The sequence below is a fragment of the Drosophila nasuta genome, chromosome 3, assembly GCF_023558535.2.
Source record: "Drosophila nasuta strain 15112-1781.00 chromosome 3, ASM2355853v1, whole genome shotgun sequence".
Taxonomy (NCBI): Eukaryota; Metazoa; Arthropoda; class Insecta; order Diptera; family Drosophilidae; genus Drosophila; species Drosophila nasuta.
This window is the reverse complement of record NC_083457.1, coordinates 51058794-51085177: the sequence shown is the minus strand read 5'-3', so window position 1 is coordinate 51085177 and position 26384 is coordinate 51058794. Positions and strand designations below refer to the sequence as shown.

Sequence of the window (26384 nt, the reverse complement as noted above, 5' to 3'; positions counted from 1 at the left end):
ATGTATCAATGCAGTAATTATACTTTACTAACTTGCTAAGCTTGCCAAGCAACTGCAAAGCTCGCTGATATGAAACTTTTAAATGTTGCTTGCAAGCTGACTGCTAAGATGCAATATAATAAAAGCAAATAAACGAAAGCTTGTTTTCAAAAGTGGCTGTTAAAAGTATTTAACTATATGTATTTATATAAAATTATAAAGTATAATAATTAAAACAATTTACTACAAAAAACAGCGTCAATTTCTGGTATGCATTAAAAAATGGATTTATTTAAACAAAATGTGTGAGTGTGTGTGATTTCAGTCTTTTGGCAAGTTGCTGTCGCTCTTCCCTCTGCTGTAGGGTCTGGTGCCGCCAAGCATGCGTTCGAGCAGACTCTGCTTGGACTTGCGCTTGCAGGCGAGCACCTCCTTGCACAGCTCATTGAATACCTCGGCCACCTGATCCACATGATCCGCTGCAGAGACCTCGCTAAACTTGCACTCAAAGTCTTTGGCCAGAATTTCGCCCTCATCGCGACTGACCTGACGCAAATGCACCATATCCACTTTGTTGGCGCACAGCTGAACGGGCGTATCCGACTGCAGATCCGATTTGGCACGACGTATATAGTTGAAGCTGCGACGATCCGTTATGGAGTAGACAAGCAGCAGGCCATCGGCCCATTGGATTAGCTCGGCGGCATTGGGAAATTCATCGTCAGCCTGTCGCCAAAAAAAGAAAATATGCAAAATAAATATTTGTGTATTTATTGATGTAAAAGGTTGAGGCGCTTACCTTGGGACATGTGTCCAGTATTTCAAAGAGCACCGGCTCGCCATCGACCATGGCCTCATGCTTATAGCGACTCTCAGTCTGATGATCATATTCGCCGATGTAGCGCTTCGTTATGAAACGCACGATTAGGGCTGCAATTAAATTAAATAATAGATCATTTGACTAATATGCATTTAATTTCCACTGCCGTGGATCAGGTGTAAAGCGGGGTAACGCCCTCGCACGGGGCAAGGGCAACAACCCTCGAAACACAACTTGGACTTGCTGCTGCCTTTGGCTTTGCCTTTGCCTTTGTTGTTGTCATAGTGGGTCAGCACTTAAGCTGTAAACTCCTACGACACATCACACACAACAGCGGCCTCCTGAGGCAGGTGGAAAAACTAAGCAGCGCCTGCTGCGGGGTTAATAAACTCGGCAACAGCGACAACAACAACAACAACACATTTGGGCCGTTGCGTGTTTCAAGCAAACAAAACAAACTTTCTAGGCCGCTGCGAGTGAAGAAAAGGGACAAAGAGGTGGCAGAGGAGAAGGGGGCAGGAGGTGGCTTCCTTGGGGGTATGTCTCGAGCTCTGGTCATTCATTTGCATGGCAAGTGCTGTAAGGTTCTGGCCAAAAGGATTATGCCTGTAACAAATAGGGTCGAGTCTGTCTATTTCCCACTGCCGGGTGGTTTTCTTTACTTGTTATTTCTGTTGTTTTCATTTTTATTGACAATTTTCCCCATTTCGATCATTTATTTTTCTAGCAGCCGCATGTTATCTGCAGTGTATTTATTTTTTAAAAATTTTTACGAGGTCAACATTTAAATTTTTGTTAAAATTACGACAAAGACCGACGCCAGGCGTCGCTGGTCGCTTTTCTTTGGGCATTAATCGTGCTCACGTCTGTGTGTGTGTGTGTGGATTTGGCCTGGTGGGCGTTTTAATTGCCCCACACGCATGCCACCCCGATTCGGATCTTATGTGGCATTAAATAATTGTGCCATATCGCCGACGCTGTGGTTGAATGATCTTCTCTATAGCATATATATATACTTATATGTACTCGATTTTACTAGCGGGTTTTGCTCGTCATTCTACGTGCGTTTTCATAGCCATCAAGAAATCACAGCAGAAATGCGGAACGCAGTTATTGGATTCTCATATTCCGTGGCGGAAAATATGTCAACAAATGTTTCACATAAAATATAATATATGGTTGCTTGTGCCTCGACTACATTTGATTTATGTTCTCTGCTCTGCAGACGAACATTTCTTAAGAAAGTATTTAACTTGAATTATATTTATTAGCGCAGAAAGACTTTATGACTTAGAAAAAGATAGCTGAATTTGGCTAAAACAAATTTAACTATTAGAATAATCTTAAGTAAGAAAGATATGGGGAATATCTACTGTGGAGAAGTTTAACTAAAGTTTGAAAATTTTTGGTAATAATAAACACTAGAGAAAGGTACAGAGGTTTCTTATCAAAACTTTCAAGTAAAAATTGAAATTACAAATTAGAATAATTTTAAGTTGAAAAATAATGGAAATATCTATTGTGGAGAAGTATTGCTAAAGCTTTAAAATTTTTGCTTGTAAAAATTACTAAGGAAAGACACTAAAGTTCATATCAAAATTTGTCAGTAAAAATTAAGACAAATTACGAAACAAATTTAACTATTTGAATAATCTAAAGAAGGAAACGAATCACAAATTACGAAACAAATTTAGATGATAGGGAAAGACACGAAAGATTCTTTCAGAATTTGTCAGTAAAAATAAAAATTACAAATTACTAAGAGTATCGACATAATAATATAATAAGGCTTTAAAATTGTTTGTCAACATATATCAGTAAAATTAAAACCACAAATTACAAAACAAATATCACTAACATAATAATCTTAAGTGAACAAATAATGGGAATATCTATTAGGAAAGAAGTTTAGCTGAAGTTTTTATCAAGTTTTGTCAGTAAAAATTAAAATTACAAATTACAATGAGTATCTTATATCAACCTCATATACATATGTAGACCAACAAAATGTGCCATTAAACCTTATGTTGGCATGCAAAACTTAGATTAAGTAATTAAGATAAGTGAAGTAGTTCGTGTGTAGATTTGCGCTGCTGATAAAAGAAATAAAGGTGGGCATGAAAGTAGTGTGAAATGTAAATAGCCGAGTCATAATCGCAGTCAGCTGATTGCATGAGGAAGCGTCAAGATTATAGTTGAGGTGTGTTCACAAAACAATTCAGAGAAGTAGTAACTAAAAAGTCTTCTTTATACTTGGAAGTGAGCTATCATTAAAAAAAAGTGTGTCTCTTGCTGCTCTTCCGCTCTTAAATCCACGCGGAGATCATGACATCTGTCAGTCGGCACCTCGACAGATATTTTTTCCACATAAGTTTAAGTTTATTTATTGTTGGAGCATATTTTCGAGTCATATTCCCCCTTGGGGGATTCACACAAGCGGAACTGTTTTGATTGTGTGTGTGTGTGCTCTCTCTCAGGTATTACGACATAATTAAGCATCGGCTAAAGCCAATGGGTCTAACAAAATGTTACAAATTAAAGTTTTGGGGCTGACAGGCAACATCAATTTGCGCTAAGTATAAAATATGCAACGTCGTGATCCCGCCCCAAAGAAGTATTCTGGATGTGCATCATAAATTAGTGCATGGCCTGGGTTGCAGAGCTTGTCAAATCAAACGGTGAGAAACGATTACAAACGCCAAACGCAATGCTAAAGAGCAAGCTACTCAACAGAAACAGCCACAGATACAGCTACAGATACAGATACATTTGCAGTTGCAGATACAGATACAGATAGAGATCGAGATCGACATAGATATTTGTACACTTAGCGGCATGCTAGATACAAAGAGAGATACACAAATACATAGATAGATGTATATGTATATGTATGTTGCCACTTTATAAACAAAACAAACAACATTCTAAATATATACGAATCGGCGATTGCTCAACTAATTTGCTGTTGCTCGGCATTCTAGTCGGTGGTATCCACACTTCTCTCTATATATCACTTCTTAAGGCCCTTCTGGAGTGCTATTATACTATATAGTTTGTTGCTTACCGCTCTTTCCAACACTGGGCGAACCGATAACCGCGATCTTGAGCTCTGTCAACGTTGACTTTTTACGCCGTATGCGCGTCGTCATCTTGCGGTTTTGCAACAGCCCAGTTTACTGTATTAATCGGTGGGAATTGCTGCGATGTATGTGTATACGTATATCTATGTGGTGGCTATAGCTATAGCTACTATATATGTAGGTATGTGTGTGTGTGTGTGTGTATTATGTATCTGGTTCTTTTGGCCACGCCAGGCACAATACCTAAATATCCGTTTTGTTGTTTCTGTTGTCTGTTTCACGTTGAATTATGCGCCATTTGGTTTGATCACAACAAACGCCAAATATTGGCCTACAATTACAGTCTAGGATTTCTCTTTCTCTCTCTCTCTCTCGCGTTTTCTTTGTCTAATTTATTTTGCTAATGACTTTTCAATACGAGATACGTTTGTTTCAATTATTATTTATATGTATTCCTTTTTGAGTATTATGTATTTGCACTTTTCCATGTGGTCAAGAACGAAATTCTTGTACGCGTATTTATTTATTTTAATAAACAGTATTTGCTTCAGCTGATCTCTCGTCTGCTAAATATTGTCTTTTTGCCACTAACACCCGGCCGCAAACTGCTTGCGATTTGTACGACTTACGAATTTGTACTAAAGCCAAATCTGTTCTACGCCGGAACGGAACAGAACGGAGCCGAACGGAACGGATTCCACCGATCTTCTGCTTTTCGCGAACCGATCGCAGAGAGCGATCGCGCACTCGGACTGTCCAAAAATAGCTGCCAGATAGAGAGACGACGACGACGACAACACGAAGCAAACTATCCAAGCATTCAGCAGCCAGTTGGTGATCCACCCAACCAATTGTCCAATTCCATCACATGCCCTGCAAAGGGTTAAAGGGAGCCAAAAGGCTAATCGAGGAGATCCAAAATAGCTTCTGCTACTGCTGCTGCCATTACAACTGATTGATACATTTCATTGCTGCACATTAGTGCACGAAAGTTGGCCCATTTCGTAGTCGTCTCCTAAGTTATGGTGAATCAGCCACAGTTCGCTTGGCTTTAAAAGTCACGTTAAATTTAATTTTATGGGTACTTCCCCCTTGATTTCAGAAAGCAGCTGCTGCTGCTACGGCTGCTGGCAACTGTTTTTGGGGTAGCGATGGAAACAGATAGACCTTGAAATAATAGGAAAATAATACACTCAATATTGCTAAACAAACACAATTTAATTGAAGTGGTTGGTTAGTTAAACAAAAAAGTACACAATGTAGTTTTTAAGATTATGATGATGAATTATTCTATTAGTTTTTGTCTTACATTGAAACTTTATAATGATTTATTAGACACGTAAACTTATAGAATATTAGAAGAATATTTTTAATAATAATGCTTTTTATACACTTAAAATAACACAATCAAATTTAATTGAAGATTGAAATAATGCTGCTTCATTATTTTATTAAACTTTCTGCTGGAAAAGTTGACTGTTAAGATATTCAGAATTATGACCAATTATTCTTTCTAATTAGAGAAGTTTATTTATAAAGTATTTAATCTACAATAACAATATTTTTTTATATACTTTAAATAAAATAGTCAAATATGTTCAAAGATTGAAACAATGTTGCTTCATTCTTTTGTTGAGCTATCTGCTAGGAAATTTGACTGTTAAGATATTCATAATAAAGTTCAAGATTATGTGACGACTTATTCTTTCTAATCTTAATAGTGATCCATCAGAATATAGAATATTAAATCTCCAATAACAATGTTATTTATACTCTTAAAATGAAATAATTAAATATAAATAAATTATTTCAAATGAAGCTTAGTTCTTTATTTGAACTATCAGTCCGAAAAGTTGACTGTTAAGATATTTAAAATAAAGTTTAGGATTATGAGGACGAATTATTCATTCTAATGTTAAAGAAGATCAGAGAAGTATATTTATAGAATATTCGAATTCTAATAATAATGATATTTCTACACTTGCAATAAAATAACAAAATAATATTAAAGATTGAAATAATGAAGCTTAAATGTGTATTTAAACTATTTATCAGAGAAGTTTACTTTCTTAATCAATCCTTCATAACATTGCACTGTTTATTACGCTTAATTTAACTCAAACAACGTACATAATATTCAAATGTATTTAAACGAAACAAAAAGCTGTTTGTTCTAGTATCAAATTCGGGGTCACATGCAACTGATTCGAGTGCAAAGAGCGAGACATTCGCCCCTAAAATAAACACTATTAAAGAACCTTTTAAATGTCTTTTAGTTATGCGTTTTCCTTAATTAGGGAAATGGCGTTCAGCCATATCAATCATATTCCAATATCCACGCACTCTCTACTCTTACGTACATACGTAGAGAATAGCGATAAAATACACCCTCAACGACATGCAAGCTGCACGTGGGTTTCGTCCTGTTTTGTTTCCGCATCCCAAAAAACTCTGGGTTACTCTGCGCGGGGGTGTGTCTGCGTTGACTGACTTTTTTTTTGGATAAGGGTTGCAAAGTGCTCGCCAGACAAACGGTCAACACATTTCGCTTGCTGGAAAATCTTTTGCACTTGCTGTGGAAAGCGTAACAATTCATTATATAACAGCACCCAAGTGTGTCAGTGTTAGTTTAGTGATAGTGCATCGAGTTTGTCATCAATTATGGTCGCCATTTATTTTATCTTTCGATTACTTGTAAGCTAATCTGCTAATAAGCTTAAATTGGGTTAAGTATAAGTGAATTACTATAGAAATTTTCGATTTATGAAATTTATTTTCAAATACAAATACATTTTTGTTTTTGTAGAATGTTGGAAACTGTCTAAACTAAGATCTCTCTCCCCTAAGCCAGCTACACTCGCTGATTTCCCACGGTCGCCTAAAAGTATGCAAGAGAATTTCGATCAATTTGCGCATTGCCAACTGTCTAGCCGGACTCTTATACTAGCACATTTGTTGTTGGCAACACAAGTCACATTGGCGCCCAGCAAAGGCCAAAGAATGAAACACAGCTGGTAAATAGTAGAAGACTTGACTCTGTTGCTCTGTGGTGGTTGTGTGTGTGTGTTTGTGTGTGTTTGTGTTGGTGCCAGTGACATTAGCTTGCTTCTGCTTGGCTGCTTGGCTGCTCGAGCGCTTCGTTTAGTTTTCACTCGAACGGCGAAGCGTTGGGAGCGCGAACGCGGCACGCTGAAAAGAAATAGAAAAAACGGTACGAAAGTCGCCCACGAACGTGGTGGCAACGTTTTTTGGCTTCTCACTGTTGTTGGCAGCAGCCGCCAAAAAAAACATTTTAAATAAAAACGAAAATACAAAAACGATTTTGAAACCGACGCGCGACGCGAGCTTTACGGTGTGTGGTTGTTGTTGTTGTTATAGATGTTGTTTATTACTAGTGTTGTTGTTGTTGTTATTGTTTTAGTTTCTGGTTTAATTTGTGTTTTTGGCTAGTATTGTTGCTTTTTTGGTTTCTCGAAATTTATTTTTGTAGATGTTACAAACAAACATATGTATATATATAAAAACACGAGCGAACTGCAGTTGTTGCCACATCTTCTACCTCTTCTTCAGTGTTGGATACAAATATATCTTTAAAATAAAATCACAAAAAAGAGCAAAACACATATAAATACGCATTTCTTGCGACAGTTTTGGTGCGTGGAATCTTTGCCGAGTGTATCCAAAATGTATAATGCCAATTGGATCGTATAAATATAGAAATAATCCACCAGCGGCTACTTTTGTCGCAATTAGCATATTAATCGATCGAATAGTGTGTGCCAAAAGACAAAGTGACAAATGATTTTATTTTAGCTACGTGACTCATTACATTTAATTCATATATGAATTAAAAAAATGTGTGCCAATAAACTGACTTAATAAATTGAGAACAATTAGATAAAACGCATTTAATTGTCGAGTGCTAAAAAAAAGCCCTTTAAACTTTCAAAATTTCCAATTAAAATGCTGACATATTGAAATATATAAAATGTTAAGTGGTCATCTAAAAAAGAGATAAAAGTCTCTTCGAGATCAACAATCGAGCCCACTCAAAAACTTGTGATGTCATATTTTGGCTGACTTTGCGGTCACTTCGAATGAAATTAAAAGCGAGTAAATAATGTGACTTGCCAAAAAGCACAGCACAAAACTGTTGCCAAAAAGGCAAAGTCAACCAACGACATCATTCACTCCCCGACTGACTGACTGACTGACTGACTGACTTTTCGACATTGGCTGCGAACTGGGTTCGGGCAAGGGTTGAGGAGACTCGGCCAGGGACGTGGGGCAGGAATTCGTTGTCCCCAATAGCATGTTGCATTCACTCCAAGGATATTGTGAAGACACGAAACAGAACTAGAACTCAAATGAGCAAAACACACATATAAGAGAGGGAAACAAAACATGAAAATGAAATCATCACACCAATAAAAATCAAGAGCAGAGAATGCTTGACTTATACATACGCTTCACTTGATCTGCCTTATATTTTGGGATAATTTTAAAAATTGTTGACAATTTTGATATAAAAGTTCATTCAGATTATTCGAATTTATAATGCAAATATCAAAATTCATTTAAGAAATTTATTAATTTATAATTTATAATTTATAATTTATAACAGAAATTTATAAATTTATAAACATTCAAAGTAAATTCAAATAATAATTTCAAATTGTTGAAAGAAGAAAAGAAGTAAATTAAAGAAACTTATAAATGGTTAATTGATAAAATAAACTATTAAACTCAATTCAAATTTACTAATATTCAATCAAAGAAATATTAAAATTGATAAAAGAAATTCATTAGTTTAAAATTGTTAAACGAAATTTTATAATTTCAAATTGCTAAAAGATTTTTATTATGTAAAAATTAATGAAGTAAATTTATTAATTTATAATTCATAAAAGAAATTTATACATTTTAAAATTGATAAAAGAGGTTTAAAAATTGAAAGAATTGATAAAACTAATTTATTAATTTACATTGGTAAAGATATTTATAAATTTGAAATTAATACAAGAAATCGTGTTAAATGATATTTATACATGTTAAATTGATTATTATTTAATTTATAATTCATAAAAGAAATTTATAAATTTTTCATTGATACAAAAAGTCTTATTTTTAACTAGCTTTCGGCCATCATTTAATGTTTAAGTATTCAATTCCGCTTTAATTCCCTTAGGGAATAAAAATCGATGAATATATTATGTGTATGTATATAGTATGCATATCTGCTGCTACCTATATGTGTATATCCATCTGTTTACACAGAGTTGGAGTTGGAGTTGAGTGTTGTTTGCCACTTTGCGAGTTTACGCACTGAAAATGCAATTTCCGTGGCGACAGCCTGGCGACAAGTCCATGAGAAAAATCACTTAATGCATTTCACTCCCTAGCGAGGTGAAGAGGGAACTCCCCCCCCTCTCTGTGTATTGCACCCTCTCTTGCATTGTTCTCTCTCCTGCTCTCTTTTAACTTTTTCCACACCATTCGGTCGAGTAATTTAATTAGCCAAGCGCACAATAACGCAACTGAATTGACGCAAGGATAACGCAGCAGGAGGGCAGGAGGAGAAAGGGCAGAGGGCGGAGGGAGGGAATGGAGTGGAATGCACGGAGGTGGGAATAGAGTGAAACCTTGGTTACTAATTGCAGACAAGCGCTAGGGAATCATTAAACGATGCGTGGGACCAGCCACAGCAATGGGCAACCAACAACCGCCAACTAAAAACTAATGGCAGCCTGACGCAAGCCGCGAGCAAGGCCAACAAATTTACTACATTTATACCCTGTAATAGAGGAGGTAACGAGAGCAGGTGTACGCAATGAGTAAACACAATTTTGTTGACCCACAAAAGTAAAAGTTAAAAATAGTTTGCACAAAGGTAAAAATAAATCAGCTCATCTGCCAGTCAAGATCTCAAGCAGCTGCTCGATCATTAATGTTTATTCTGTGTATACCCTGCACTCGTAAAGTTTATAATTATATTCGGAAATCAATAAAAATGAAAATAAAAATAGCTCAATTTGTAGTAGGGTCTTTAAAAGTCGAGTATGCCGTCGATTCGAAAGTAACAACTTGATTTTAATGGCGCTTTTATTTTCTGCCGATGACGTCGACTTCGTTTTGTCAACCGGCATCGCATGTGGCGTCATAACATTGTTGCATTAAGTGCCTCAACTTCTACCTCTTCTACACATATGCGAACATATAGTTGTCGACCCGATGACTGCTCTTTTTATTACAGTTGCAGAATCTGAGAGTATAAGTAGGGCACTATGACAGGTCAGTCAGGGGTTGCTTTCGAAATGAATGATGACCTAGAAATAAAAATCTCTATGATAATATTCGCATTTATCTTCGAAAAAATGTTGCGCATTAATTTTGATTAATCCGGAAATTCAAATTAATCTTCTACTACATCCCTCTAAAGAATTGAGTAATTTTTCAAAAAAACAGAGGTGACAACAAATGCCGCTACATAAATAAATGTGGAACAGTTGAAGAACCACCCTTTCTTTTCTTTTTTTGGGGGAGCTAGTAAGTGTAGATTGGCATTAAAAGCGTCGTTAGCCGGGCGTGCCATCAATATAGCAGGAAATCTAGACAGGACACGGCAGAAAAGTTAAGAAAGAATAGAAACCACCCTGCAGATGGTGCGTGTTGGAAAAAAAATCCACCCTTAGATTCAGCAAACCACCCCAAAAATCTAAGAATCTAACGCAAACAAACCATAAAGACACCTTCAACACGTTAGACAAAAAGTTTTCTGCTGGAATTCGATACACTACGCGAAAAAAGGGGTATTTTAAATATGTAAAATAATTCAAGTCGCTTAGCTAATCAACCTAAAAGCAGTTAGTGTATTTCATCTGCAAACAACTCTTACTGTTTCATTGTATTGTTTTGTTGCTTGAACTTGAATTCGCCAGTCGTGTTTGGCAGTTTGAAAAAGGTAGCGGAAACCTGACAAACAACTTTTGGAGCTGCAAACCGGCAGGCAGCGAGGCATTCTAATGTCAAACAATGGTCGAGACCCACACAAACAGACAGACGAACGGATAAACGGGTAAATCGATAGGGCTGCGAGGGCTAAGGAGCTCAAGCGCAGACATCATATAAAAAAAGAAAAGACAAAAAATGAACGAAACTAAAAAACACGACACAAAATGAGCAAAAGATAAAAATGAAATTTAAATCACAAAGACGAAAAACGAAAACAGCAACGCGTTGGAGTGTATCCACACACATACACACACACACTGACAATACTATATAACACATAACTATATACATATATGACATCATTGGACTCATTCAGCTTTTAGCATACGAGAGAGTATGATTTAACCTCAACCGGGGCATTAAAATCATGTCAGATATATAGAGCCATCTATTCCGAGTTTCAGATATGCTTCTGATTATTATTATTATGAGCTTGTCTGTTCGCACATCTGTTTGCGATTCAAACAAAATGTGCTGCAAATGTTTCCACACACAAAAGACGATGGCCAATTAAACAGCAGCCGGTCCCTAAAATACAAATAGTCTGCAAGTAAATAGAAATACAGAAGAGAAAATAAAGATATAAACAATAAGATAATGAGTAATGGAAATGAAAATGGCATAGGGTCTTTTCCACCTTTTGCATGTTTATTTAATGAAGCTCATTACGATTTCGAATACTACGAAACAATGTGATAGATATTAATCTACAATGTCTTTTAGACATTATTTTTTGTGCTTGGGTGTCATTCATTATTTGTTTGTAGTATTTGTGTCACAGCCTCTTGCTCAAGAATTTGATGACTCAGTGGCGAATTGCAGAACAGACAGAATAAGTACACACAGAGTTACAGCGAAAGATACAACAAGCAAGAAAGCTACAGGCGAGTGTGATCGACTGTAAGATACCTGCTACCTTTTTTAAATAAAAGCAAAAGAATACGGTATTAAAGTCAAAATATACCAAATTAATGTACCACAAACATACTAAAATATACCAAAGGCTTTATTTGGTATATTTTTATAGTATTGCACTCAAAATATACCATATGCGAGATACCTGCTACCCATGGTGTATAAAAGCAAAAGAATACAGTATTAATTTCAATATGTAACAAATTAATATACCGCAAACATACTTAAAAATATACTAAATTCTATATTTTGTATATTGATAAAGTACTGAATTCAAAATATACCATATGCAAGCTACCAGCTACCCATTGGGAATAAAAGCAAAAAGTGCGGTATTGATTTTAAAATATACCAAATTAATATACCAGAAAAATTCTAAAAATAAACCAAAGTATATACTTGGTATATTGATAAAGTACTGCATTCAAAACATGCCATATATACTTGGTATATTAATATAGTACTACATTCAAAATATACTAAAGAATACTAAATATACTATAAAGTACGAAGTATACTAAATTGTTAGCCAAAGCTACTAAGACCCGTGACTGGTTCTTCTGCCCGTTACATACATTTCCTGCAGACACAAACTTATAATACCCGTCTACCACTTGGGTAGCGGGTATTAAAAAACATTTACAAGATACACAAATACATTTGCGCTGTTAACTAGTGCGGATCTGCGCTCTGTGTTTGTTTTGTTGTTCTGAAATTGGGGCAAACTTTTTCTGGATTCTGTTTTGACGCGCGGAGGGTCTCGAGCACACATTACAAATACGATATAGACGGCTTGTCTGCGTAGCCAATTCAATGTCAGAGACAGAGACATTAATTTAATGCTTACATGTTAAATTTAATCCAACTTAAGTCAAGGCGCCATTCAGTCAGCCAGTCAGGCAGCCTCAATGCCAATGCCAAGACTTTAATCGGACAAGACTGGAACTGAAGTTGAAGCCAAATTGAGAAGAAGGAGATGTCGAGAAGGAGACTTTGTGAATTATTGAGAACATCGCCAAGTTTGTTGCGATTGCATTGCGAGTAAACAATTTCCTGTTCATTTGCCGTGAGTGACAGGCAACGTCAAAGCTAACTTGTAGCTGCAAATGTATCTCTGTGTATCTGTTTGTGTATCTCCGACTGACTCCTTTTGTGTTCTTGTGTTCTTGCACCGCATTTCAAGTTGAAGTTTTCAGCAAACTTGCAACGAACGCTCTTGGGGGCCGGTTAGACGAGCAGCACATACAAAAAAAAAACTGCATTTGTCGTTGCTGCATTTGTAATCAAGTATTTTTTTTGTTAGGAAATGATTGCAATGCGTGACTTGCCTCATCGACAAAATCGCTGAATTGTTCGTTTGGTCGTGTCACTGCCATTTGGACTTCTTTCTCCCATGGCTAAGGTTTTTTCTATTGCCGCAACTTCCTCTCGAGTTGTCTTTTTTTGGCGTCGATTCACCAATTTTTTTTGGTGCTCAATTTCATGCCATTTTCGGCTAGAGGCAATTAATAATATATGTAATTAATGCGCAATTGAACAATTACATTTCAATTAGTTCGACTGATCGTTGCGAGCTACTGTTGAAATATATACAAAGTTGTATTTGGAAACTTTCGATATGAGGCAAGGCCAATGGAAATTCATTCAGCACGCTTGAGAGCTAGATTACATGCAAATAACTTGTACTATATGTAAATGTCGCAGCGATTGAATCAACACGATGATATCATAGTTGAAACTCTGACTTCATAGTTGGACTACGAAGTTTGGCGTGTAAAAATGTTTTGAATTTACAGTCAGATTGTTGCTTTTTATGATGTAACTATTGTAAAGAACAAGGATTAGCTTTTTAAAAGTTGAGAGCTTACAGATTGATTAATGTTTTTTAAACTGGAACTATTTTGCAGTGGAAGGAAGGAGTAAAGTTTTGAATTTAGCTTAGATCACAGTTGCAAAGATTAACTAGCTCACTTTACTATTGGAAGGTATGGATTAAAGTTGCTTAGCTTTCAGGGTCATAGTTCCAAAAGATTAACTTGCCTTCCCTTACGCTTAAAGAGGAAGGATTAGATTTGTTTAGTTTTCAAGATGTTTTGAATTTTTAGACTGCTTGATGTATTGTATCTTTAAGGATTAAAGTTTGAACTTAGCTTTCAAGATCACCATTACTAAGATTCATTTGCCCAGTTTATATATACAAGAGTTCAGTTAATTAAAAATGTGCTCATCACCCTGTCTCTCCACCCACGTAAAGAGTTAAATTATTTTGACATAGTTCTAAAAATAAGCCAAAAACAAATGAAAATTGTTCTAGTCGAGATCAGCTTTCGCTCTGTTTGTCGTCTAGCACATATTTGTGTGTTGTTGTAAATATAGATCCATACCGAAAAAACAAAACAAAAAAGCATACCATACGTCACATGCGTCGCTTGAGGCTGAGGCTGCCCAAAAATGATGTCATCTACGCATTGATCCACATAGCTAACTAGCTGCGTCATCTATGGGGTCACGCCACCAACAAATTGAGGCTGAAATAAATTTTCGGACAGTTTAATGGAGCTTGCCACTGACTGTGGCAGGCCAATGTAAATTAAAAATATATATTATATACAATGCTTCATTCATGCTGCCGATCGAAGCCTAGATAAACAACTAGAGACAAATTGAATGCGAATGCAACAAGTGGCATTCTGATCACAGATCGAACAATGCTGTTTCTCATAAAATGCAAACAAATAGTTTTATACAATTTGTTAACGCAATTTTTTTTTTAAACTGATTTCAACATAGTGTGACCCAAAAATATTAAGTAAAGAAGAGAAGATATATTGCTAAATAATATAGAGAATGCTGCTTACTTGATCACAAACATTTGTTTATAATTTACTCGAAGTAGAATGAAATAGAATTTCGATCATAAAGATTTGTTTATAATAAAAAATGCAATAGCACGCCAATAATCATAACGATTAAATATAATTGATTGATCAGATAATGATTTTCCCATTACATATTGCTACATATTTTCATAATACCCCTTTCAAAATTCAGTTCTCTGCAGGGTATTTCAAAAATCATAAACAAATTGTGCTTTTCACAAATCTAGTTTCTATTTTCGACTGTGACAGTTTGGTAAGAATTTTCGCTGTGCGGAATTTGTTCATGTGTGTGTGTGTGTTTCCAGCATATACATCGGAGCAGTCTAATTTTTAATTTCCACCATTTTCCCACCCATGTTTCATGCACTTGCCACTGCTTTTGTTGTTTGACCCAATTTATGGTCATTCCTAATTAATTAGCCGGCAACAAACACGAAACACAGACCAACGAATCGCCACCCCAAAAACAACCAAGTGAATGCAGTTTGTGGCATTCACATATATGTGTAGGTGATTCAGTTGAGGGGATGGGGGGGAAATGCCGGACTGGGATTGCGTGTGCCCTCCCAGGGGCGTGTTTCGAAATGATTATAATTCAAGCAAATGTATTTTAGAGTGTATTTAACGTTGTGAAACGCGCCCAAATAGTTGCTTCTATTTTTTGTGTGTATTTCTGTGGTGATAGCATTCCAACATACTCAGACATTCCTTAAGTATATGTACATATATATCTATGAAGAACGGCCGTCGATGATTGAATGAATCTAAAGGTTATCGTCGCGTTTGAATAGCAATTGAATCATAAACATAAAACTCACTCGTAACTCATTTGTTTATAGCTTCTCTTGACATTGCAAGCAAAGCCGTCTTGCCTAGGGATGAGTGTATCGTGTGGATTGCACAATGCGATAATCATTCATAGGCCTCAACGGAAACGTGCTTCATAAATTGGCCAACTTATTTTGGCTGGGATCATTAGCTTCATGGTGGGCGCTTCACACACCTCGATCTCAGGAAGTTCCAGTCAATAATCATTCATAGTTATTGCTGTCGATGGCAGTTGGTGTAGGTAGTCAAAGGAGAAGCTTGATTAATTATTGGTCATTTCTAGACTTAAAATTGACAAAACAAAACATACATAGTTAATTAATTAAAGTTACTTAATTTTTCAAGTCACGACTTAGGCGCATATCTATATAGATTTATTTATCCAGCTATACTAAAAGCTTGATTAATTACAAGAAATTTTCCTATGTTAAAATTGCCAAAACCAAACATAGTTAATAGTTAAAAGTTAGTTCGATTTTTGTGTCACAACCTTAGCGTAAATTTGAATGCAATCTCTCATCACTAAAGCTAGCGATGGCACTTTGTTGAGCTATAAGAAGAGATTGATTACCTATAAGTAATTTTCTTCTTTAAAAATAACAAATCTCAATATAACATTGAATTTAACTTTACTTACTTGTTTTTTTTTGTCGTGACACGACTTTTACACATCTCTATATACCCACTTATCGTTATTACTTAAGAAATCGGTTTGTGTAGCTTTAGAAGAAGCTTGAGAAAGTATTGGTAATTTAGTGCCTTAAAATAAAGAAAACAAAACTCTGTTAGTTGGGTTTCGTGTCACGACTCTTGCACATCTCTATATACAATCACTCACAGCTGTTCCTAGCAATGGAAGTTTACGCAGCTATAGTGAAAGGCTTGATTGATTATTATTACTAGCGAGGACAGTCTGCTGAGCTACATATAAGAAAAGCTTGATTAATTATTGTTAGTCAAATTAACATAGTTAATAAATATTAGTTTTACTTTCGTGTCACGACTCACTCACATCTCTACGCAACGTGTTATAACTGTGGCGGCATTGGATCGTTTGATTTTTGTGGGCAGCAGCTGTTAGCTGTTGTATGCATAAAAATATGCAATTAAAATACGCAGTTCAAGAAATAATACTACGTGCTGAATGTGTGAATAAACAATAAACAATAAACAAAACGCGGTCACTGCCTCTCTGCACAACCCGAATCCCAATTAAGCGAACACTTTTATGGGGCGTGCCAAGACAAACGGCACAAGAAACACAAACAGTAAGTTGCGATGATTGTGACACGTTCATCATCATCGCTTATAGCAACAGATTCGCATAATATCGATGCGTAATTTATTTGGCATTTGCCTATTATTTATCCAGTCGTAAAGATCTTTTTTCCTTGATGAAGCGCGGCGCCTTTTTAAAAGTCAAAGTTTGCCACCCGAAAATGTCAGACGGAAAAACAAAAGCAAATCAGAGAAAAAGATTTATTTTTGTTTTGCTTTTTTTTTGCTGTATTAGATTTTGTGTACTTAACATGAAATTAGCATTTTGTTGCGTCGTTCAACGCTCGAGCGAATTTTGTAAATAAGCGAGGGGGATGATCTAATTTCAAAGTGATCGAATAGACAGTACCCTAGACCTGTGTGAACTATGTGGAGATTGTGAAATAAAATACAACAAATTTCATAAATGAATTACTCGCTTCATTCATTAATACATAGATTAAAGTGAATGTGCGTTCGCTTTGTGTTTTGAGTTTTTCCATTGATTTCCGTTGACATGTTACGCATAATTAAACGTTGACTTTTCATGCGCCGCGCTGTCTGGTGGCAAGCCCCAAAAAAGCAATTGACCCACATAGTAGAAGTTGACGACGCTGCGATATAACAACAACAACAACAACAAATATTGCAACTGCCGCCGACTGCAATTATCCAACTTGAATTTGTGTTTGTCTGCTGCCCACAGAGGTGTGAAAAGATGTTTGGCAACCCAAAGCTAAGCTGTTTGTCCAGCATTATTTGTTTGAACAGCAGTCTTATCATACGAGTATAATTAAGTTCGCCTTTTTTTTAATGGCTTGTTCTTTAAGATTACAATTCAATGAGATTGGTTTTTTATACAGGCAATAAATCATGTTTATGCCTGGGTGTGGAGCTTTGCTCTCCCAGTTGTTGTCTCAGCGATGCGTCATCGTCTGATTAGTTTACAGATTTGTTTGTAGGCATGATTTATAGATTCATTTCTAGTGATTCATTTATACCAAATAGAGAATCTGCAAGTCGCCTACTTTGTCTAGTTCCCTTATTTATTTATTTATATTTATTTTATTAGCTCTTTTTTTGTAGCGTTAAGTATTCAAAAGTGGAATTAAAGCCGACAGCAATTGCTCATTGTCAAGGTTCTTATTATGAGCTCATAAACAAGTTCTTACTGTTTTCGATTTGTACAGCTTGAATAGGCTTTTCTACACATGCTTAAGAGTCCATCAATTTTATTAGTTGTAGTGCTTACAACATTACCCTTGGAATAGATTGTTATGCTCTGAGCAGATTGAAAGACTCTCCGCTGTGCTGTTGTTGTAAAGTCTTTTGAAATGTAACAGATGTCTGTGGCTGTGGCCCATCAGCTGAGGCTAAGTTGATGAACAGCGAGGGGCGTGCCCGGGGAGTCAGAGTTGGCGTCTTCCCACTGTCAGTTCTTTTAGGTCTACTGATTCGCAGTGGTGATGTAATTACTAGCTGGCTGCCTAGTTGCCTGGCTGGCAGCTTTAACAACCGGTTTGAGCACTCTCTGACCGACCGCCTGCCAGTTAAATACAATACCCTGACGTGTTATACGTGAACTCGAATCCACAAATCTTGTTTATGTTTATGTTCTGCGTCACAGTAAAGAAGCAAAAAGAAAAAAGTGCCACAGCCTGCGTGTGCCTCACTTTCCATTTCCCTGGTGTATTTTATTGTCATGCATCAAGATCTTCACTTAAGATGAGTGCAAATTGCAGCCACAGACAGTGGAACATGGAACGTGTGGGTGCAGTCCATCAACCTTATCCCCATTACATCTTCGTCATCCATCAACTGCATCTTCAGTTTGCAATGCAGTTACGAGTATTATGTAGCAATTTACCTCTCAACAGACAAGTCGGTCTCTCTCGCTATTTGTATACTCTACAGTCTGATTCTTATCTCTGCGACAACTGCGAGGCGATAACATTGAAAAACTGTTGACAGCTAATATTTTATGAATATGAATTAATGCCTAGGACAGCAACAAATTCCATCTATTTTTATGACAATACGTAATTGATGCTGTGCTTGCGGTTTCTCACTTTCTCAATACCCTGTAATTGTTCCAATTGATATGAATACACAACATTTAGTGTATACAGAGTGTGCTTCAGTTCATCTTTTTGTGGTTTCTATATTGTTTATGTACAATTAAACTGATATTTTATTTCAGTTCAACGGTGCAAATGACCTATTGCCCTTCGGCACTTGTTCATTTTGACTTCTAGCTTCTATATTTTATGTGTGAATATGTGAATATATACATAAGTGTGTGTCATCCCAATTTATAGAATTCGATATTGAGAATTTATTTGAACTATAATGAAATTAGTTGTCGAAAACTCGCAATGTCAATTGATTGGCATATCAAATTGCATTGGCTTGAAATGAAGAGACAATAGCTTAATAAAACGTTTATAGATAGACGTTAACTAGTTAACAAGAGACTATAAAAAGTTTATTAATAATCTTTATTGATTAACAATGTATGTAATTATGTTGAATTCAATTGTTGGTAACTTTGTATTTCTTTCTCTTCTATAGAAGAAGTTTTACGTTTTAGAAGATATAAGATATATTATTGTAATTGAAGGTATATTAAGGAAATGCATTTAATTTTTAATTTGTGTGTTTACTATCCGAATTTATACTATTATCGCACTGACTGAAAAGGAATTTAATTAGTTGTCGAAAACTCTCGATAATAATAAGTAATAAAAGGCATATCAAATTGAGTTGCTCAGAGCATAATAAAATATTTCTAAAAAGACGTTAACTACCTAACAAGAGCCTATAAAATGTACTTTAAAAAAAAGGTTTTATTGATAATAACATAAGCGTTATTTCATTAAGTTGAATACGTGTTATTTCCTTTATTTTGTATTTAAAAAACATATTAAAAAGAATTACATTAAAAGTAGCTTTTAACTGAAAGAGTTAAAATACATTAATGAGTTTCATATTATATCTTTTTCATAATGTATGGAACGCAATGAAAGTGAACAGGCTCTAAGTAATAATGTTTGTAAATGCGAAAGATATGATACTCATGAGTTTTCGATATTTATAAATATACTTAACATATTTCAAACTGTTCGCTTTAATATTTAATATATTTATTAAATATTTAGGATTTGTTTATTATGAAATGTATTTTCTACAAATTATTATACAATGCATCAGCTTAAATATTATATGAATAATGTTTTACACAATACAAATCTCATTCAAACAGCAAAGACAAATCATTACAGAGCATCTCTCATTCGATCATTCTTTCACTTCAGCCCTACTTTGTTTGCCTTGTTGTGGTTACATTAGGTAGGCGACATTAGCAGATTGTTTACCCACAGTCAAGCACAATACGAGTACAACACGACACAAGGTGGTTGCTGCTGCTGTTGTCTATGTGCCTCACATTGCTGTGGCACTTGTTGTTGCATGTGGCACTCGATGTTATCGCCTGGGAACTCGTCCGTATCCACAGGCTTTTTAGTTCATTTTGTAGCAATTAAGTTTATGATTTCTGCAACAAACTGAGCATAATTAACTAAACATAATGTGTTTTATCTCTGATTCTAATTTCTTTCTAGGCTCCACAAAACGATTAGAAAGAAACTGAAAAATATACGATAATTCACAGAGACTGTCCCCTAAGTATATAGAAACTGTAGACTTTTAGTTAATCCCAGCAAAATGGGTTTCCAAGGCGGCCACAGTCCGCGTATCAACAAGACGTTGATATCCCTGAAGCTGGTTGTGTTCCTGGTGATCAGCGGTAAGTCGAAAGACAATTTTGAAATGTATTAAACTTTTATAATATGGAATATTTTACTTAGGTATCACTGCGCTGCACATTGTGAATAATGTAAAGCCGGTGTTGCTGAGTTTCAACTTCAGAGAGTATCGCAGTATCACAATTACGTCTGCCATTTTATCAGTTTTGGGACCATTGATAGTTGGACCTTTGGCCGATAACATTGCTGCCAAGAATCCCAATGGCTTTGGACGCAAGCTGCGATTTATGACTGCTCTCCTCCTCGTGCTCTCTGCTCTCTGTTCCGTTGGCCTCTTCCCTCTATCAGAAGTGAATCGCGAGCCAGCAGAGAGACCACAAGTCAGCTTCGGCTGCGATGGCAATGGCGCTTACATATTCCAGAAACAGTGCACCAATGACACCTGCAGAGATTATGATGAGTTGTCGGGAGTTGTCAATCTCACACGTTGCACCTACAGCTGTCTGAACCCGAATTTCCATGAGAACATGTATCAATTTTGGTTGGGCGAATTGCCAACAGCAGCGCCCTCAACCGAACATAGTTCCGAATTCGATTACGAGGAGGAGCAGACAAGTGCCACCACCGAAAGACTGCAGCCCAGAAGTCATCTCGATGTGGTTGAACTTCGCGCAGATAGCGCTGGCATTGAGTTGGCCAGCACTGAGGAAGAGCGCACCAAGCGACAAGCGATCAAAGGCAGCGCCAAGAAAGTGTATGTGGAGCCACCGCATTTGTGCAACGTGTATCGCGATGAGCAGGGCAAGGAGCTGGTGAGGAACTGTCATGTGTACACTGAGGATACGGCCAGCATTGTGATGAATGCCATCATAGGTGGCTCACTCAATGAGCCGGTGACTAACGAGACTCATGGCTGGTGTCAGTATCCAGTGGGTAAGTATTTAGCTTAGATTGTTTGCTCGACTCTCTTTAATTCCCCTTCCTGCTTGCAGACGGCATCAAGTGTAATATACCCGAGCAGCAGGTGGAGTACATGAAAAATCTGAAGAAGGGCAGCAACTGCAAACCCATCATCGAGTGTCTCATTGTCAATCCCTACAATAGCGAAGATTCCGTGCTAATCGAAGCTGATTGTGAACATGTAAGTTATACACTTAGCTAGATTCACTGAAAAGGTATAGAATTAACATTTTGTTAATAAGAAAAATATCAAGTTATGTTTATGAAAAGAAAAAATCTACACTGATAAAAAATAACTTCTAAAATCAAGAGTTTGGTATTGGTAATAAGAATTTTAATCTAAAGAGTGCATGAAAATGCATCTTGATTTCACAAATATTTAATAAAAGACCAAGTTCTCTATAATAAGAGAAAAACACGAATATTTTTTTGGATCACAAATCTTATAAGAAGAATAACTAAGAAAGTTAGTGTCAAGTGTGCTTGACTTTGAGATACTTGCTACCCATTATGAATAAAAGCAAAAGCATGCATCTTAATATATATTAAATCGAAAATAGTTCTATTTTAAAATTGTATTATATACTACAAATTATGACAGATTGTCAGCAAAAACAACAAAGACCTGATTTGTGTACTAAATTATTTCTTAAAAGACTCCCAAGAACAGCCAAATTAAATCTTTACTACCAATTTCGATTGTTTCGAGAATTTTGTAACCAAAAGTCCTGTATTTAAGATTTTATTTTGAGAACTTTCCTTTCAAATATTCTAAGTGTGAATAATTAGGATTTATGGATGTCTTATTCTAAGAATACAGTTGTTTAGATGAATGCTCTTGATCTTAGAAACTTGTATTATTTCAGTGTAGTTATTTATTTAAAAAAGGTTAGACATAATTAAAATTTACACTATTATTATTAGTATTACAAAACACTGGCTTCAAAGGCTTTCAGCTTGTTATACCCGCTACCCATAGGGTAGAAGGGTATTATAACTTTGTGCCGGCAGGAAATGTATGTAACAGGTAGAAGGAGGCATCTCCGACCCTATAAAGTATATATATTCTTGATCAGCGTCAACAACCGAGACGATCTAGCCATGTCCGTCTGTCCGTCTGTGTGTCTGTTCGTCTGTCCGTCTGTGTGTCTGTCCGTCCGTCCGTATGAACACCTAGATCTCAGAGACTAGTAGAGATAGAGCTATAATTTTTTTTTTCGACAACATTTGTTATGTTTGCACGCAGATCAAAATTGTTTCAAATTTTTGCCACGCCCCCTTCCGCCCCCGCAAATCAAAAAAAAACGAATAACAAGCGTAATTTTAAAGCTAGATTTTTGGTATATACAATAATTACTATAGTAGTTATGATTCCTGAAAATTTGGTTGCGATCTGATAAAAATTATCGAAGTTATTAAGGAAATACTTTTGTATGGGCAAAAACGCCTACTTACTGGGGGTCTTAGTTACTTTGTCTGACAATCTGGTATATTGTGCCGTCTATGGTATATTTTGAATGCGGTACTATATAGATATATCACATATACCTTTTGGTATATTTTTTTAGTATTTTGTAGTATATTTGGTATAATTTATTCAAAATGGGTAGCGTGTATCTCACAGTCGAGTACACTCGACTGTAGCTTTCTTACTTGTTTTTCTGTGCAAATGTTTCACTCTTTAATCGAAATTTCTTTATCTTTACAGACCGTTGGCATCTTCGGTAACAGTGAGGTGGTCTACACGATTCTGCGAATCCTTGGTGACATTTTCGCCTTGGGTGCGCTAACCTTGCTCAACACCGCCATTGTGATTGCTGTGCGTGAGACTTCCGAGGGACGTGGCGAGGTGTGTCGCCAATATGTTTGGGGTGCTATTGGCTATGTGATTTTGTTCTCGCCATTCGATCTGCTCTTCGTGCAGAATCAACCTAATTATCATGCTGCTGATGCTGCCTTGATCATCTTTATTGTCTGCTTTGTGCTGGCTGCTGTTGTGCTGCTCCTTGCCTCCCAAATGCCTCTCAGTCCTCCCGAGTGGTGGTGGCATACTAAGACTGGCATGCTGGTGGTGCCGATGTCTGCTATACGTCGCTATAGTCCAGAGATTGTGGTGCTCACTGCGGTGGCCTTCCTCTTTGGTTTCCTGTGGAGCAGCATTCACAGCTATCTGTTGTGGACATTCCGTGATCCGTATGCTGTCAGCTATGCGGGCATCTTACTCATCGCAGCTTTGTTCTTTAATGTGGATCGGTTTATTGAGTACTGTGGACACTCGAATATCTTTATTGCTGGCTTTGCTGTATTTGTGATTCGCTTCACTGCGCTGAGCGATCCGGATTGCGATTGGTTGACTTACATCATGGAGATCATTGAGCCAGCTGTGATTGGCATCATCTGGATTACGATTATTCTGTACATGCGTCATGCGATGCCACGGAAACTCACGGCCACAGGACAAGCTATTGCTGTGGCTGCCTTCTTTGGCATAGGTAATAAAAGAATCTCCTTAAAGAGAATTGGATTTATTAACTTATACATTTCTGTTGTTCTTTTTAGGCAAGGGCTTCGGTGCCATGGTTGGCTTGTGGCGCAATGAGAAGTATAGACAAGTTTACTATTGGTTCCACACCTACGAGTACTTGGCCATCCTTGCCTTGATTATTGCCTTTGTCTATTTCATCCTGTACAATCTGCTGCTGGCGCCTCGCTGCACCGCCAGAGCACAGCACTCGGAGGAGTTGATCTCCGGCTCGGCATCGCAGAACTTTGGCCATCATGGTAATGGCAGCAATGGCACTGGGACTCAAGGTGGACCGGGTGCCTCACTTAATGGCAATACGAATGGCAGTTACTCGCCTCTGAGGGTCTACCACAATGAGCGGGGGAAGAAGGGCCAGTTTAGATATTAAACAAATACTGATATATTTGAGGGAGGCGATTATTTGCTTTGGCACAGATATAAAGATAAAGATTGTCGATTTTAAGAATTTGAATGTGACGCAATGCACATTTATTTACCCAAATGCGGGGGCTATTTTTGCTAAGTGTATACACTGAGAACCAAAACCAATCAAAAACACTGCGAACGAAATGCAAAAGTATGAACAACTTTTTAAATATAGAATCTCTTTTATTTGTTATTTAATGCAAACTAAGCGTGTTCGTAATATTAATTTTATGTCTACAAAGTAATTAGTTAGGAAGCTGCGACGCCCAACACACAAAACAAAACAAAACACAACAAAAAAACCATAAGTAAACAAAATATAAAAAACAAGGAAAATGAAAAAATAAACCTATTAAAATGGAAAATAAGCATGCAACTTCCTTCCCTCTGCTCCACCATTTGCCCTCCGCTCCCACCACGAATGTCGCTATGATTTTATGAGGTTTCATAATGAAGGCATCAAAAATTAAAAATTAAATAAACATTTGCGTGATTTTAACAAGCATACGGAAGCATATACTCGTACATACACATACACATACACATACTATATAAACTGTAATAATAATGCAACAGAAATGTAATTATACCAAAATAAAATTAATGATAATTTTATGTTTTCAAATTAAGCGAAACAACCGTTGTCGGAAGCTCGTTAGATTTCCATTTCCAAATTTATTTAAAATTTAGTTTTTGCGTGTTGGCAAAACCAATTACCTGACTTACTTTCATTCGGGTATTTGGAAAATTTCAAATTTTAACTACACGTTTTCTTATTCCGAACTTCTCTTGGTAAGCAGACTATTAAATGTGATTCCCCATAGATGGATGTTTTCTTGAGTATGTCAGCAGCGCCATCTACCAGCAACTTCGCGCACATTCAGCACACTTAGCCAATACAAGCACTACAGCTGTAGACAAATTTCCACAGCTTATCCATGACACAAACTAAGTCGAGCTTTTTCATTATAAGCGCCACGATTTTGTGCTCACACCAATTGCTCTTCTACAAGTTTATTAGTTCCTCGGACAACTTACAGTTTATGAATTGCATTCGCCTGATGAGACATATGTGCTGAAGGGGGGAAGACACTCACACACAACCCAGAAACGGATATATCGGCTGTCACCCAGGACAGCAGTTCACACGATTGTCACTTGACCCTTTTTATATTCGCCTGCTAATAGCTGATAAATAAGGATAGTGCTGCAGTGAGTAGTCGCTAGGTAAATACCCTGTGAATACATTTTAAAATAATAGATGTGTTTATTATATGAAATATTTATGCAAAAAAATTGAAGTTAAGGATTGATTTCTGTTTTTAACAAATAGTAAAGTAAGTTTAAATAGAAGTTTAGCTACTCAACCGCCTTGAGTCGGTTTTATGACTGCAGGGTATAAGGAGAGTAGAGAGCATGATGTGACCATCTAAGGCCAACGTTAAATGAAAGTAAACAAACACACTTAAATGGCTATTTACGTAAGAAGTGCGGAATTTATGATGCACCGTTACACAGAGAAGGGCCACTTGCTTTGGGGTTGTGTTGGTCTTCGGTTCGGGTTAGGGTTGGGGTTGGCTTTTGGTTTGCTTCGGTTTCGTTTGGTTTGGTTTGGGAATATGTCTTGAAGTTGGAGTTGGAGATGGAGTCTGACGTCTGGGCATTGACATTATACACTTCCACACGCAACTCTAAGTACTCTGTTGCTGTGTGAGTGAGTGTTTGTGTACGAGTTTGCCTTTGTGTCTGTCTGTGAGTCTGTGTGTGTGTGTGTTTGTTTGTGTGCTGAAGTGACAGTAAGCCACTTAAGACCGCGCGCATTTCATTAGTTTCCTTTATTGATATTTTCACAGCAACACAATTATGAGTAACACTTGAGTGTGCATGTGTGTGCATGTGTGTGTGTGTGCTAAGGTTTATCCATTCGCTGGATACTTATTG

General features: G+C 36.7%; 2 protein-coding genes across 3 annotated transcripts; one reads left to right on the top strand and one right to left on the bottom strand.

The window, feature by feature from the left end:
• Positions 1 to 220: 220 nt before the first annotated feature.
• LOC132790011 (ras-related and estrogen-regulated growth inhibitor) lies at positions 221 to 4522 on the bottom strand. Its single transcript, XM_060798418.1, has 3 exons — positions 3864 to 4522; positions 779 to 909; positions 221 to 705 (listed from the first exon to the last, which is right to left on the bottom strand). Exons 1-3 carry the CDS (start codon positions 3946 to 3948, stop codon positions 301 to 303), a joined length of 621 nt encoding a protein of 206 aa, XP_060654401.1. The 5' UTR covers positions 3949 to 4522; the 3' UTR covers positions 221 to 300.
• A 2496-nt stretch (positions 4523 to 7018) lies between these two features.
• LOC132790853 (uncharacterized) lies at positions 7019 to 25038 on the top strand. Of its 2 annotated transcripts, none has more exons than XM_060799591.1 (6): positions 7019 to 7090; positions 20390 to 20574; positions 20636 to 21466; positions 21526 to 21674; positions 23202 to 23985; positions 24053 to 25038. In XM_060799591.1, exons 2-6 carry the CDS (start codon positions 20493 to 20495, stop codon positions 24403 to 24405), a joined length of 2199 nt encoding a protein of 732 aa, XP_060655574.1. In that variant the 5' UTR covers positions 7019 to 7090; positions 20390 to 20492; the 3' UTR covers positions 24406 to 25038. The 2 variants fall into 2 exon arrangements, with proteins under 2 accessions (XP_060655574.1, XP_060655573.1); XM_060799590.1 differs by having other exon boundaries at positions 7030 to 7231.
• Positions 25039 to 26384: the final 1346 nt, after the last annotated feature.

What these genes read in the sequence shown, in the direction of transcription:
- LOC132790011 (XM_060798418.1), bottom strand. Translation starts at nt 3,948, where the DNA reads ATGACGACGCGCATACGGCGTAAAAAGTCAACGTTGACAGAGCTCAAG. An exon ending in GCCCAGTGTTGGAAAGAGCG is followed by an intron (nt 910 to 3,863) that starts GTAAGCAACAAA and finishes ATTTAATTGCAG; the next exon opens with CCCTAATCGTGCGTTTCATA. An exon ending in TACTGGACACATGTCCCAAG is followed by an intron (nt 706 to 778) that starts GTAAGCGCCTCA and finishes TTTTGGCGACAG; the next exon opens with GCTGACGATGAATTTCCCAA.
- LOC132790853 (XM_060799591.1), top strand. Translation starts at nt 20,493, where the DNA reads ATGGGTTTCCAAGGCGGCCACAGTCCGCGTATCAACAAGACGTTGATA. An exon ending in TGTGTTCCTGGTGATCAGCG is followed by an intron (nt 20,575 to 20,635) that starts GTAAGTCGAAAG and finishes TATTTTACTTAG; the next exon opens with GTATCACTGCGCTGCACATT. An exon ending in CTGGTGTCAGTATCCAGTGG is followed by an intron (nt 21,467 to 21,525) that starts GTAAGTATTTAG and finishes TCCTGCTTGCAG; the next exon opens with ACGGCATCAAGTGTAATATA.